Below are 13513 nucleotides of genomic sequence, written 5' to 3' on the forward strand. Positions count from 1 at the left end.
AAACAAGCCAGACCCGCCGGCGCGCCCGTGATGCTCATTTATGTTAAAACGTAAAAGCTAAATGAATAGAGTGCTCTTTACCATGACAGTGAGATGCACGCGGCCACCGCGCTGAAATGAAATGAAAACGATGAAATTCGTGTTGAGTCACAGTGAGAGAGAGTTAACGTCGTATTCTAGAACTCTACTCAATGCTCAAGTCAGGATTTGAGTATGATTCAAAGCATTAAAAATCATACCCAAGTCCTTGCCATTAGGGGCGTATTTCCAATGCTTGAAATCATACTCAAGTCTGCTCAAATCCTGACTTGAGCATTGAGTAGAGTTCTAGAATACGACCCTAAGTCTTTATGTACTTCAAATATACACTGATATTAATGTAAGCACGGCAGTATTGCTACCGTACAAAGACTTCAAGTATGCTGAAAATAAATATCGTTGTTATTATTATTTCCCCCTATTTATTATTTCTTGTTATCAAATATTTTTCTAGAATAAAATAAATTGATTTTTTGAAGGTTAATCTAATTTATCAGTATATTATAATAATATTTGGATATAACATGAAATGAAACTGCTATTAAAGTTTTTGATTAAGTCAAGTGTTTAAAATACTTCAATTAAATTAAATAAGTTTCTTCAATTAAGATTAATATTTTATTCAGGATTAAAATATTTAATTACAGTTATTTTTCGTTGTGTATATGTATTCCAGAAAATTGTCAATTTCAACATTTAACCACAAGACATCTAAATAGGGGCCTTGATGCTGCCTTTTCTGTTGCTCTCTAAAAACATGTGAATCAGGGGAATGTTCAAGATTGTGCACATTCCTTTAATTTACGTTTGTGAAACTGCTTGATTTGGCTTTGTAAATGCACATGTCATGTAAATATTTTATTTTCCATGGCAGCACCGAAGTTTCGAAAGTTCAATTTCGCATGGCGGACGTGCAAGTGGATTGTGTTATTTGTTGGTGATAATTTCAATTATCTTGTTGCAATCCTTATGGAAAGACAAATTTTCATGATACTATTCTTATGTGGTCGTGCGTTATTCATACCTTAACGTAGGATAATGTTAAAGTGGTGATTAAAGTTGCATTAGTGAGAACTGCAGTTTTTCTCAAAAATGGGAAAATGTGACGAAGCTAATGTCGAAGTCAGTATGGGGGACTCGGCGTCCCCCATGAAGCCAGACAACTTTTCATTTACCGTGCCCCCGGAGGCTCCTGTCTTCGAGCCAACGCCGGAAGAATTCCTGGACCCCCTTGCGTACATCAGTAAAATTCGACCTATCGCCGAGAAATCGGGGATATGCAAGATCAAACCGCCAGCCGTAAGTAATTTTCTTTGTTATAAAACAATCAGATTTACCGTTTACGCTGTAGTTTTACGTTTTCTTATTGAAATTAGTGGTTTTTGTTTGGTTTATAACCCTAAAAAGCGTAGGTTATTGTCTTGTGATGCAACCATATTAGCTTGCGATTTCTGGGCTGACAGCAAAATTAATGATGATTTCTTGTCAAATTTACCGTAAATACGCGTCGATTTATCGCGTGATCGCAACATAGTGGCCAAAAGTGCATTGTACAGGCCCAAAATGCAATTGCATATTGTAAGTTGAATCAGGTTGCCATTTTGTGTCGTGCTTCTTGCCTACGATGGTTTGGTTAAAAAAAGAACTGTCGTGACTTTTTTGCAACGTACATCTTTAATAACCACCCTGTTTGGTAGAATCACATAATTTTTCATTATTTTGTTTTGATTTATACAAGAAATTGGTGTGTTACTTGGCACTTTTTATGCATAAGCATATTAACTACCTGTCTGAATAATCACATACATACATACCTACTTATTTGTATGTACAGCCTACTTTGTACTTTTACATACACTATATCATATTATGACCACCATTTTACGTATATTTTCCTAGTTCATAGACTAAAATAAATAGTTTGCCATGAGGATAATATTTATACTATCAAAAATTGAATTCTTCATTACCTTTATACAATTGATTATTATCTTCTATTATACATTTTTTCTTACATTTTTACTTAATTGGTTCCCTATAATGGTTTTAAGATCACAATATTGCGTAACAGTTTTATAACCAAAAAGCACAATTAAAATTACAACATTACACATAATTCCATAATAACCATTCAATATATTTTTTAATTCCTTAAAATATGTATAATTACAGGCAATACCATCAAAAATTGTACTGTTTGTAACTGTTTATTATGTTTGGGGAACATTTCATTACATTTTTGAAGTTTATTAATGTTTATATCCTCTTTGGTATGAAATTGTTTTCTAAATGAGTAAATATACAAAAGTATATCAACAAATTATGGCAGAAAGTTGTAAAAGTCCTTGCTGTCGCTTATTTCTGTAACAAAACTGTGATCAAAATTAATAACGACCACCAGATTTTTTTCAAGAGTTCAATATATTTGTCATTTTAATAGAAAAAATAATATAAAACATGAAATAAAAAATTTGTAGAAAGTTACAAACTTGTGCAAGTTTTGGTAGAAGTACCATTGAGTAATATGCTAATATCTGTTTTGATAATACCTAATAGTTCTAAAGATACTAGCACATGTAGATAAAGGCAATGATAATTATCTTTTATTGAATTACTTGATGCCTATACTGAGTGCTCGCAACATGTTGTGTGTGATTCTAATGTAAAGTGAATTGATGCTAACAAAGCAATGCACCTTTGAGAACTAACAATTTGACAAATGTTGCACCAATATCCATTATATATACCTTAAAATAGGAATATATTGTAAATACCAGCTTTTGAACAATATATTAATTGTTTTGAGATTGTGTCATCTGTCAGGGTCACTGATATGCAGACTTTGGCCTTAAGCATAACACACCTTTATTTGCACCATAGGTTAAACACTATTAGAAATTATGACTGGACTGTGAATGTTGTAGACTTTTGCGCAGATGAAGTTTGTTTGTGCTTTTATTTGTTTATTTTGTATTGTGTTTGATCTCTGATAGACTATCTAGAGAAGGTTGGGATCCTGAGTTGTAGAGATAGTGCAAATGCTGTGTCAGAAGCAATAACATAAATGTTTTTATGTGTTTTGAGTTCAATGGTTTTGTATTAAATCATCCTATATGATAAAAATAACTGCAGCTCACAATAAAGATCCACTATTACACCAGTTGGAATTCACTTTAAAATTGTTTTATGAGCAATTCCCATTTGTAAGTTTTCTCACAATATTGTCCTTGAAATAATAATATATAATAACGCATTACACTCATAGCCCCGCACTTGGGAACTGTATCGTAGGTACCAGGTACACACACTTAGACAACCAGGAATTAGACCCGAACTCACGAGACAAATGAATGTAGGCCATACAAATCCGCTCAGCCCAGGAATTGAACCCGGGACCTTTGTGTGGCAGGCCAGCATGGTAACTGTTCGGCCCCAGTGACATTTGATACTAATAAAGCGAGTGTGATTGCTTCAATCTTACCAATGTGAAGTGTAATTGTAATTAATTTAATTTTGAACTCTGATTTGCTGGAGGTGGAACTGGTTCTGGTATTGACTTCGGACATCAATGCTCATATTGTCTTTAAAAAAATGAGTTCTTTATTATTCATGCAGTACAGAACTGGATTGTACCATAGAAACTATCTTTTAGTGTAGATGTTTAAAACTCATTTCATATTTTGAATTATTGATGAAGCTTGAGTATGTGATTATCTGTTATTAATTTGATTCAATCCATAACCAGATAGTTCTCAAACTATCTGATATCAGTTAATTGGAAATCCTCAGTTTTAGTCAGCACATAACAAATCCAAATATTTCTCATGGTATAAGATCATTTGGTTCACACCAAACTTGTTAACATTACAAAGTAGGTAAGATGTATAAATTTTTTATATATTGTGTTTCAGTGTACAAAAATATCCTATAATTACCATAAGCACACTGTTCTATGCTAACAAAGAATGTGCATTGTGATTAGTTTATAATAATTTATGTATTTCTTTCTTTAATTAATTTCTATACCTTCCTTGCTTTACAGATTTTTTAATATAATAACAATCTATTATCTATCTTACTGACTACTGTTGTTATGAAAAGTATAGGTTTGTAGTAGTAGGTGTTTGTCATTTGTCGTAATTCTTTTCCATGTGGAGAGATGGATAGTTTTATGTATTTCATCATATTACAAGTTAATTGTGCATAAAGGTTACAGGATTATGCCTTTTGCAAATATCCACAGTTTGTAGAAGTTAAAAAGTTTCCCTTGGTGGAATATGTTATTGTCTATGCGCTATCATGTTTTACTCAACCACAGTCTAGAGGATAACAGAAGAGTAAAAATAAGCAATAATAAAACTTAAAAAAATTATATTAAAATTACTCCACTAGATAATAAATGTTTACTGTACAACTGCAATATACACCTGCTAAGCTTGTCGTTGTAAGACAGTCTTCTCTCTGTTTACCATGACATTGTTTGAAAGTTCTTGACTGATAGAGATCCCGAGTTTGTTTATAGTTTTTCGTCACAGAAGATTGCAATTGTAAAGATAATATGATTAAATAAAAGATTAAATAAAACACGTGGTCCATTTTCTTATGGCAGAATTTGTACAATTTCATCAGTTTTTTGAAGTAATACAATAATCAGTTATGAATAAGTTAAATATTATATTAAAGTAAATAAAAAGGTAATTTTATTGGATTAAAAATTAACAATTCCGTAATTAATACATCATGACAACACTAGCTGTGTCCAGCTGAACTGTTTGTCTCGTAGCTCTGAAAAGGTAGCTACCGTTTAAGCTTAAACCTTCTCTTAAATGAGACCCATACCCAGCAGTGGAAACTATAATTTTATAAACTTTTAACTGACATGAGCACAACAACTCACGAAAGTTTTATAACAATAATATGAACAATAATTAAATGCGTATGGGACAAACATACAGATATGTTAACATATAGATATAAAGTTACAGTTCAATGTAAAATTTACATTCTACCATGCTTATAAGTTAGGGAGGGTTGTTCTTTTTAACATTAAATGTAGTACAGCATATAGGATTTTTTAAATTATGAATGCTCAGAAGTTTCTGATAATAAATTATTTTTGGTTTATTGTTAGCTCAAATGGTTGAATAAATAGATAATTGTTTCACATGGTCTTACCAATTCACACGTGGCTCTCGAACTTGTCACATCTGTCATAGCTACAACATGTTGTATTAGTTGTTTACTGAATAGTAAATTGTTACAGCACTGGCAACCACCCTTTGCTGTGGATGTGGATCGTCTCAGGTTCACTCCTCGGATTCAACGGTTAAATGAATTGGAGGTAAGTTATATGTGGTTACTTTTTCTGGATATTATGTAAAATTTAATTAATCTACTTCGTGTATTTTGTGCTCTGTCAAAATCACATAGCTTCATTGGAAATATGATTCACAGAAAGTTCAAAAGGGTCAAAATTATATGGTTGTAAATATGGTACTCTGTTCATAGATTCATTATTTGGTGTCCTAAATTAAAGACTAGACATTTATGTATAGGTGAATCTAGCTGTTTTTGCTTTTTTGAGTTGATTTCAGCATGTACTACAGCATCTTAATTGTAATTTCTTCATGACTACTACAGGCAATAACCCGGGTGAAGTTAAACTTCCTAGACCAGATCATCAAGTTTTGGGAGTTACAAGGCTCCGTGCTGAAAATCCCGACAGTGGAGCGTAAGCCGCTCGACTTATATGCCTTGCACAAGATTGTCAGAGAAGCAGGTATGTATTAAGTTTGTTTTTACTTACTTACTTCCATGTTTGTAATTTTTGATTTTGCAACTGTGTTGCAAATGTTCGGTCTCTGCATCGTAATAGGGTGCTTCGCGACACGATGACAGTATCACTTTTAAGTAGAATAATTGGAGTTCAGAAATTGAAATTATAATCTTCGCGTAAGCGATGGCCGTTACTAAGGTCCTTAGAGGTGCTATATACTTTTCCAGTAGATATGATATAATTTGTGTCTATTGGATACCCATAATAGGATGTTTGTCCAGGTGGTTTCGATGTATGCACATCGGAGCGCAAGTGGTCGAAGATCGCGCGGCGCATGGGCCACCCGCAAGGCAAAGGCATCGGCTCCATTCTGAAGAGCCACTACGAGCGCATCCTTTATCCTTACGACGTTTTCAAGAGCAACGGTGCCATCGGAGACAGCAAGGAGACGGTAGGAGACGTTCTTGTTTACGACCAAGTCCTAGTTGTTAGACGTATCGTATCAAAACGTTATTTAATAATTTTTGTACTTTTCATTGCTCGTTTGTAATCTACATTACGAGCGAGGGTCCTAGTGATCGTGAAGGAATCGCCGTTTTCGCTCACTAATAAAAGGAGGCGCGCGTAACTCCAACAGAAAATCGAGGTAAAAGGCGAGCAGACGCCCGAGAAGGCCACCACGACGCGCAGCCGGTCGGCGTCGAAGTGCCCCCCCGCGGCCACGCCGCCGCCCCTGCGGCGCTACAAGCCGGCGGAGCCCGAGCCCGCCGCCGAGGGCAGCCACGCCGAGGGCGCCCTGGCCGACCCCGAGAAGACGCCGGTGAAGGTGAAGGAGGAGAGCCCCGAGACGCGGCGCAGTGAGTGTCCTCGGTGCTTGGGGTCGGGGCTCGGGCGTGGGCCGGGCGGCGAGGGACGCGTGCGTGTGCGTGTTGCAGGCCCGCGCGAGAACAAGTGGATGTCGGCGGCGGGCAGCTGCGGCTCGCGCGCGCGCGTCACGCGCTCCACGCGGCTGCGCGAGCACCGCATGTCCAACATGACGGTGTCCGTGACGCCCGCGCCCGAGGCGGCCGCGTCGCCGCCGCACCCGCTGCACCCGCTGCACCCGCTGCTGCCGCTGCACCCGCTGCAGCGCGAGCCGCACGACCCGGTCAGTTCTCTTGGGTTGTTGGCGTCGCGGTGAGACGAAAACGCGACGCTCGTTCTTTACTGACACCGCTGACGCGTTCATTAATTGTTACTCTTAAAAACCGTAAAAACACATGTATCGATATATATATTATTATATAAACAAATTGACAATGAACTACGAAACGCCAAAAAAATTACAAGATAATTATTCATTACGAACGCACAGCGTGTTGAATAGATTGAAACGGAACCCAGTTGCGAATTTGTTAAAACGAATTTTGGTTGTAATTAATGAGCGCTACGGGTAAACAAATCAACATATGAATAGTGATATATAAAAAGCTAATGACGCTACTGTGTGTAACGTGTCCGTGTCGCGCCGTGTGCAGCTGGCGAAGTACATGTGCCGCGTGTGCGGGCGCGGCGACATCGAGGAGCAGATGCTGCTGTGCGACGGCTGCGACGACTCCTACCACACCTTCTGCCTGCTGCCGCCGCTGCACGACGTGCCCAAGGGGGACTGGCGCTGCCCGGTCTGCATCGCCGAGGAGGTAGCGCCGCGTATTCGCTCAAGTCCCGTTATTTGTGTGTGTCGCGTACCGATTTCCTTACACACAGTTAACTCGCTTCGACGTGGAGCGCACGCTGCTGCACGAGCCGATGCTAACACTGTCGCGTACGCAATGGACTTTGAAACTTTGACTCTTGCCCGTAATGCGAATCTTCCGACGCAGGTGTCGAAGCCGACCGAGGCGTTCGGCTTCGAGCAGGCCAGCCGCGAATACACGCTGCAGCAGTTCGGGGAGATGGCCGATCAGTTCAAATCAGACTACTTTAACATGCCTGTACACGTAAGTATATTTAACTCTCCACTGTAAGGGTGATGTTCAGCTACATTGCAGTTAGCTTTCGTTGTCAAACAACTTTAAAAAAGAAATACTCGAAATAAGTTTACTTTTAAAATGTTCGCAGTCTATCGCCCATTTTTATAAGAAACTAGTTGTAAAAAAATCAAGTAAAAGTCCTTTGTAATTCATTCAACTAATTTATTTATACAATACAAATATTTTTTGTTGCACACAAGAACAAGTACAAAAATAAACAAAAGAAAAAAGAATTGAAGAATTATATCCCACATTATTGCTAAACAATAATCTCTTCCAGGCAACCTCGGGGTAACAATTTAAAAAATAATAATAGCTGATCAGAGCGCGTAATTTATGCTTATATCATAATGATATGCAAACAATTAGGGCTAGGACGATAGGGCGCGACTAGCGCGAGTGCGACATAAAGCACGAGATACTGCTACTCTCTCATAGACATCTTGCATTTTATGTCGCTCTCGCGCAACTCTCGTCTTATCGTGCTAGCCCTACAGATACCTGTGTAATACCTTAAAATAAACAAAATAATTAAATATTTGATAACAGTACATAAACATAAATATCAACCATCGGAGAAAAAAGAGATAGTAATCGTACAGAATGTGCCCACAGCAGATTGAAAAGCGACTTCACTGTTTTCGATACACAATAGTTACCTGCTATTTTTGATCTTAGATGGTGCCGACATCAACCGTCGAGAAAGAGTTCTGGCGAATTGTTTCATCGATTGACGAGGACGTCACCGTCGAGTACGGCGCCGACCTGCACTCCATGGACCATGGCTCTGGTAAGACTTTACATACATATTTACACTTTCGAACAGGATAGTATATCGAAAGTAGCAGTATTGCGTCTTGTGAAAGAGTTCGTCCAGGGAAGTACGGCCACCTTACCTATTTTTGCCGCCGAGCAGTAATGTGAGCATTACTGCGTTCTGGTTTTAAAGGGTAAGAGTGTTGGTGAAATTACAGGCACATGGGACTTGCCAACTTATGTTTTATGGTGGCGGTATATTGGTGAAATTCCATGCTGTAATGTTCCTTAAATGTGCAGGCACTTATTAAGCTTAAATATTTTATTATTAAACGTGTAATGTTTTATTTATGTATTTAAACTTAATTTCACACAACAGTACAAACGGCGGGCCTTAATACCATTAAGTATTCTCTACCAGTCAACCGAAAAGCAGGATTCAGAATAATTAACAGGTGGTGCATAACATGACAAGCTAAGATTAAAAGTTTAAATTAGATGTTTTCTACGTGGAATATAAATAAACAATAAACTCTAATTGGACGTCCGTACTTTTAGAGAATAAAAAGAATGTAAAACTGCCTAGTACTACGTGTAATATATTTATTCAATATGCCAAATAGCTTAAATATATAAGAATTGAGTTGGAAAGAACGGATTTATTGTGCGACAGGGTTCCCGACCAAGTCGAGCGCGCACCTGTACCCCGGCGAGCAACAGTACGCCGAGTCCAGCTGGAACTTGAACAACCTACCCGTGCTGGAGGGCTCCGTGCTCGGACACATCAACGCAGACATTTCGGGCATGAAGGTAGCACCTCGGCCACTTTGGTCTTCCACTGATCGTGGACGCGGTTTTCGCATCAAAGGTCGCGATGATACAATTAGCAACCACTTACCACTTGTGAAATTAACTGGCGAATGTGTAGAATATCTGATTTCCGCAATCGTAATGTAATGTAATCTGACAGACCTTGTAGGGTTATCTTTATCTTCGCTAATCTAACTCTGTAGCTTTAACACGTACGTTATTTCAGGTGCCATGGCTGTATGTAGGCATGTGCTTCGCGACGTTCTGCTGGCACAACGAGGATCACTGGAGCTACTCTATAAACTACCTGCATTGGGGAGAACCGAAGACGTGGTAAGTTTATATGATGATGCTGTAATCTTTCAGATTAGTTGAAACGTCAGCGGTTCTGTGGTCGTTTCATCTTCGTGAACCCATCGTACGTCTTACTGCAGGACACGGGTCTCCCCTAAAAAGGGGGTTGGGAATTGAACAAGTTTTCCAAAGTGTAGTATTTGGAAAGGGCTTATTCAATAATACACTGTAGACGTGTTAACAATGACTGATATATTTGAGCACCACCACCAGCTACCCACATTATTATAATATTTAAAGGCACCTTCACATACAACACAAAGGTTGTGAACATTCTTCGACATGCAAGTTTTCTTCACGGTATTTTCCTTTACCTTTATCGAGAGCAACTAAACAGTAAACAATATACATAATTTAGAAATTAAAGTCATAAATAGGTACATGCCACCACAGGGATTCTAATCATCGATCTCAATTCATAATCGGTTAGTTTACTCGTTATAGTCGTCACAAAATAAGAGGCACGTTTTGACACTCGTCGTCGTAACGTAAATAGGGTTGTGAACTAAACATATCGGTAACCACAACAATTCTCCCGAGAAATAGATTACAAATTTTGCGAGTCTATGATCGTTTATTATATTTTTAGGATCATTGGTTTTCAGTTCCAGATAGAACAATTAACATTTATGAAGCAATATAGACTTTAATATAAATAATAAGTATGTTAAATGGTCACAACGACAACCTGTGGTTGTTATTGTAGTGAAGATATATTAACAGTGTTCACGAGGACAGCTTGTAGTTAAATAACAAAATTGGGAAACAAAGTAATAAACAACCCCATAGTTTAAATTTTTATTCACTTTCATTACAGGATGAGCCATAATCATCATTTGAGAAAGTATCACTTGTATGTATAATTATTTGATTTTCAATCATATTGCCAATTTTAACATCTCTATCAAAATTGAAAATCAAAAACATTTTTTTAAAGTGAAATTGAATTGTCTCGGTAAAATAATACTTGAAATATGGTCTAACATAATTATGTTATGTTTCACAAAAAAATATGTATTTTTTTCTGTTTCTTTGATTGCATTCAAAGTTACATACCATCGTCTTTCTTAGCTGTCATATTGGGCCTTTTACATTGTGACGACTAATAGTATATCACCGGTTTTTTTGTGTTTGTTTACGTTCCATTATTTTACACCGGGTGACTTGTTTAATCTTTTATTATGCAAACTGGCAATGTGTTTTTCGAATGGTATAATTTGGGTTATTCAAAATCTGACTGTTTTTCATAGGTGTGCTTCAAGGTTAACAACATTGCCCATTTTTTATTGAGAAAATCGCGAAATTTATTGTATCAGGTATGGAGTCCCAGGGTCAAAAGCAGAGCAGTTCGAAGCGGCGATGAAGGCCGAAGCCCCCGAACTGTTCCATCTTCAGCCAGATCTTCTTCATCAGCTCGTCACCATCATGAACCCTAATATACTCATGAAGGCCGGGGTGCCAGTGTACAGGTACGATATTCTACCTTAGCAGTAAGGTCGATAAAAAAATTAATAACCTGAAAGCCACTAAGTTTCTTGTCGCTGTGTAGAACGGATCAGCACGCGGGCGAGTTCGTAATCACGTTCCCTCGCGCGTACCACGCCGGCTTCAACCAGGGCTACAATTTTGCGGAGGCCGTGAACTTCACACCGGCCGACTGGGTATGTGGGTTTTTGATGTGTCACTGCATAACACTTTAAATAGAATCACAAAAAACGTGTCTCGGGCAAACATTCGAACAACTATAACATTGAATTTAGTAGTCGTGTAAAAACGTGCAAGTGGTCGATTTTGAACATTTTGTAATATATTTAAAATTTTCATTTTGTATTAATAATTTGTAAATAATGTATTGACAAATTTCATTACTATTTTTCATAACTAATTCACTTCAAAATTTTGGAAAAAATATTTTGATAGCATTTTTGCTGTACACTTGCACAAGTAGCAATAGTCGATGTAGGAGCTAACGATCAAAAAGGCGTCCGGTCTGACGGGACGGGTGTGCAATGTCGTTGGCGTTGCAGCTGCGCATGGGCCGCGAGTGCATCCTGCACTACTCGACGCTGCGGCGCTACTGCGTGTTCTCGCACGACGAGCTGGTGTGCAAGATGGCGCTGTCGGCCGACGCGCTGTCGCTGAGCGTGGCGCTGGCCGCCTACCGCGACCTGCGCGCCATGCTGCACGACGAGCGCAAGCTGCGCAAGGCGCTGCTCGACTGGGTCGGTGCTTCTTCGCTTCTTCGCTTCTCCGCTTCTCCGCCCGAGTTCGTTCCGCGCCGGACTGAACCGAAGGGGTCGTTCGCAGGGCGTGACGGAGGCCGAGCGCGAGGCGTTCGAGCTGCTGCCCGACGACGAGCGCCAGTGCCAGCTGTGCAAGACCACGTGCTTCCTGTCGTGCGTCACGTGCCCCTGCACGCCGCACGTGGCGTGCCTGCGCCACCACGCCGAGCTCTGCGCCTGCGCGCCCGTCAAGCACAAGCTGCGGTGAGCGAACCGCCGCGTCTGCGCCTCCGCGGCGGCCTTGCGATGTCGATCTTCAACCGCCGACGCGCCTGTGCCCGCAGGTACCGCTACACCCTGGACGAGTTGCCGGCCATGCTGGAGAAGCTGAAGAAGAAGTCCGATCAGTTCCGCGAGTGGGCCGAGGCCGTGCAGAACGCCCTGGACCCGGACACGCCCAAGACCTGCGACCTGGACGGCTTGAGAGCGCACTTGAAGAGAGCTCACGATCTCAAGGTTAGCGTCCTTCGTGATCGTATCGCGATATCGTATCGTGTCTCGTTCGCGGCACCGATTTCTTCACCAGCCTTCAGTAGACTGGTTGTTAAACCATATTTTCAATAAAACGTGTGAAATAATTTAATTTTGTTTTCGTCCCGAACAGATGCACAAAACCGAGCTAGTGCGAGCTCTAGAAACGGCAATAGAAGACGCCGAGAAATGCGCTTCAGTGATACAACAGCTGGATTTGAACAAAATGCGCACCCGGACCAGACACCACGACCCCAAATACAGGCTCACTATCCATGAGTTAACTTTGTTCGCTGCCGAAATCGATGGTCTAGCCTGCGTCTTACCTGAAGGTGAGTTTAACAGCATTAGAACTTAAAAGTGGTTAGAGATGTTTTAGTTATATAGCAATTTATATCGTTGTTAGATTCTGGTCTCCTCTATGGAAAGAGGAGAGGCATGATAATTCAGTCGTCGACGGGTCCCATTCGAGTAAGAGACCATAAATGTTTTCAGAATTTGTCAATCCTCTCCTGCCCAGAGCCACCGAAGCACTTAGAGAAAGAATTAATTTTTAATTGTGTAATTTCAACGAAGTTTATCATAGCTTCCATTGGAATTTTACTTATTGGGTATTAAATAATTTTGATTTTAAAAAGTTTTTTAACCTAACACCTAAGTCTATAATTTTCAACTGACACGTTTTTTTACGTTTTCTTTTCATTGAGACTTGTGGTGTAGGAATTCTTTTTTAGGTGTTAGCAACTAAAAAAAATTCATGAAGTTACTTGACGTTTATTTGTTGTATGTTTTGTACAGGCTCAGCAGTTAAAGAAGTATTGCGTCAGACAGCGGAGTTTGAGTCAAAAGCCGCGGACATTCTGAACAAAGAACTTGATCAAACCGACCCCGCTAGTGTCAGAGAGCTTGAAGAGGTAACAAAGCTTCTCATATTTTTATCCGATTATGGCAGACTCAAAAGCAGGGTTAATATATTCATATTCCCTATACATCTTCCAAATCGGTTAATATAT

At 39.5% G+C, this 13513-nt stretch overlaps 1 protein-coding gene across 1 annotated transcript in view; it reads left to right on the top strand.

The window, feature by feature from the left end:
* Positions 1-1131: 1131 nt before the first annotated feature.
* Positions 1132-13513, top strand: part of LOC113228207 (lysine-specific demethylase lid) — a 21021-nt gene continuing 8639 nt past the window's right edge. The window contains exons 1-18 of the mRNA XM_026461455.1: positions 1132-1338; positions 5303-5380; positions 5680-5818; positions 6097-6266; positions 6453-6672; positions 6751-6962; positions 7333-7494; positions 7678-7794; positions 8506-8617; positions 9257-9393; positions 9620-9726; positions 11064-11216; positions 11297-11408; positions 11775-11969; positions 12055-12233; positions 12314-12485; positions 12634-12832; positions 13299-13414. Coding sequence (XP_026317240.1) covers positions 1132-1338; positions 5303-5380; positions 5680-5818; positions 6097-6266; positions 6453-6672; positions 6751-6962; positions 7333-7494; positions 7678-7794; positions 8506-8617; positions 9257-9393; positions 9620-9726; positions 11064-11216; positions 11297-11408; positions 11775-11969; positions 12055-12233; positions 12314-12485; positions 12634-12832; positions 13299-13414 — 2787 coding nt within the window. The remainder of the gene's footprint in view (positions 1339-5302; positions 5381-5679; positions 5819-6096; positions 6267-6452; positions 6673-6750; positions 6963-7332; positions 7495-7677; positions 7795-8505; positions 8618-9256; positions 9394-9619; positions 9727-11063; positions 11217-11296; positions 11409-11774; positions 11970-12054; positions 12234-12313; positions 12486-12633; positions 12833-13298; positions 13415-13513) is intronic.

The sequence above is a fragment of the Hyposmocoma kahamanoa genome, unplaced genomic scaffold (assembly GCF_003589595.1).
Source record: "Hyposmocoma kahamanoa isolate Upper Pololo Valley unplaced genomic scaffold, ASM358959v1 224, whole genome shotgun sequence".
NCBI lineage: Eukaryota > Metazoa > Arthropoda > Insecta > Lepidoptera > Cosmopterigidae > Hyposmocoma > Hyposmocoma kahamanoa.